Raw genomic sequence first — 232 nt, 5'->3', positions numbered from 1 at the left:
GCATCAGCAGCACCCTCAGCCGGCACCGCCACATCCACAGTGGGGAGAAGCCCTTCGCCTGTGCCACCTGCGGCCAGAGCCTCAGCGGCAGCGGCCACCTCAAGCAGCACGAGAAGATCCAGCGAGGTGACAGGTACCTCCTGCCTCTCTGACATCAGCAGTTGCCACTGGGAGCTGCCGCAGCAGCCGGGGACTCCTGGGGGTGGATTTGCTGCCCTGTACTGACCTTCCT

General features: G+C 65.1%; 1 protein-coding gene across 1 annotated transcript in view; it reads left to right on the top strand.

The window, feature by feature from the left end:
- Positions 1 to 7: 7 nt before the first annotated feature.
- Positions 8 to 232, top strand: part of LOC104497537 (gastrula zinc finger protein XlCGF42.1-like) — a gene marked incomplete at both ends in the record, with an annotated part of 2,370 nt that continues 2,145 nt past the window's right edge. The window contains one exon of the mRNA XM_010140806.1: positions 8 to 133. Coding sequence (XP_010139108.1) covers positions 8 to 133 — 126 coding nt within the window. The remainder of the gene's footprint in view (positions 134 to 232) is intronic.

This window comes from Buceros rhinoceros, unplaced genomic scaffold (genome assembly GCF_000710305.1).
Source record: "Buceros rhinoceros silvestris isolate BGI_N320 unplaced genomic scaffold, ASM71030v1 scaffold9280, whole genome shotgun sequence".
In the NCBI taxonomy this organism is placed as follows: Eukaryota; Metazoa; Chordata; class Aves; order Bucerotiformes; family Bucerotidae; genus Buceros; species Buceros rhinoceros.
This window is presented reverse-complemented; position numbering and strand designations above follow the sequence as displayed.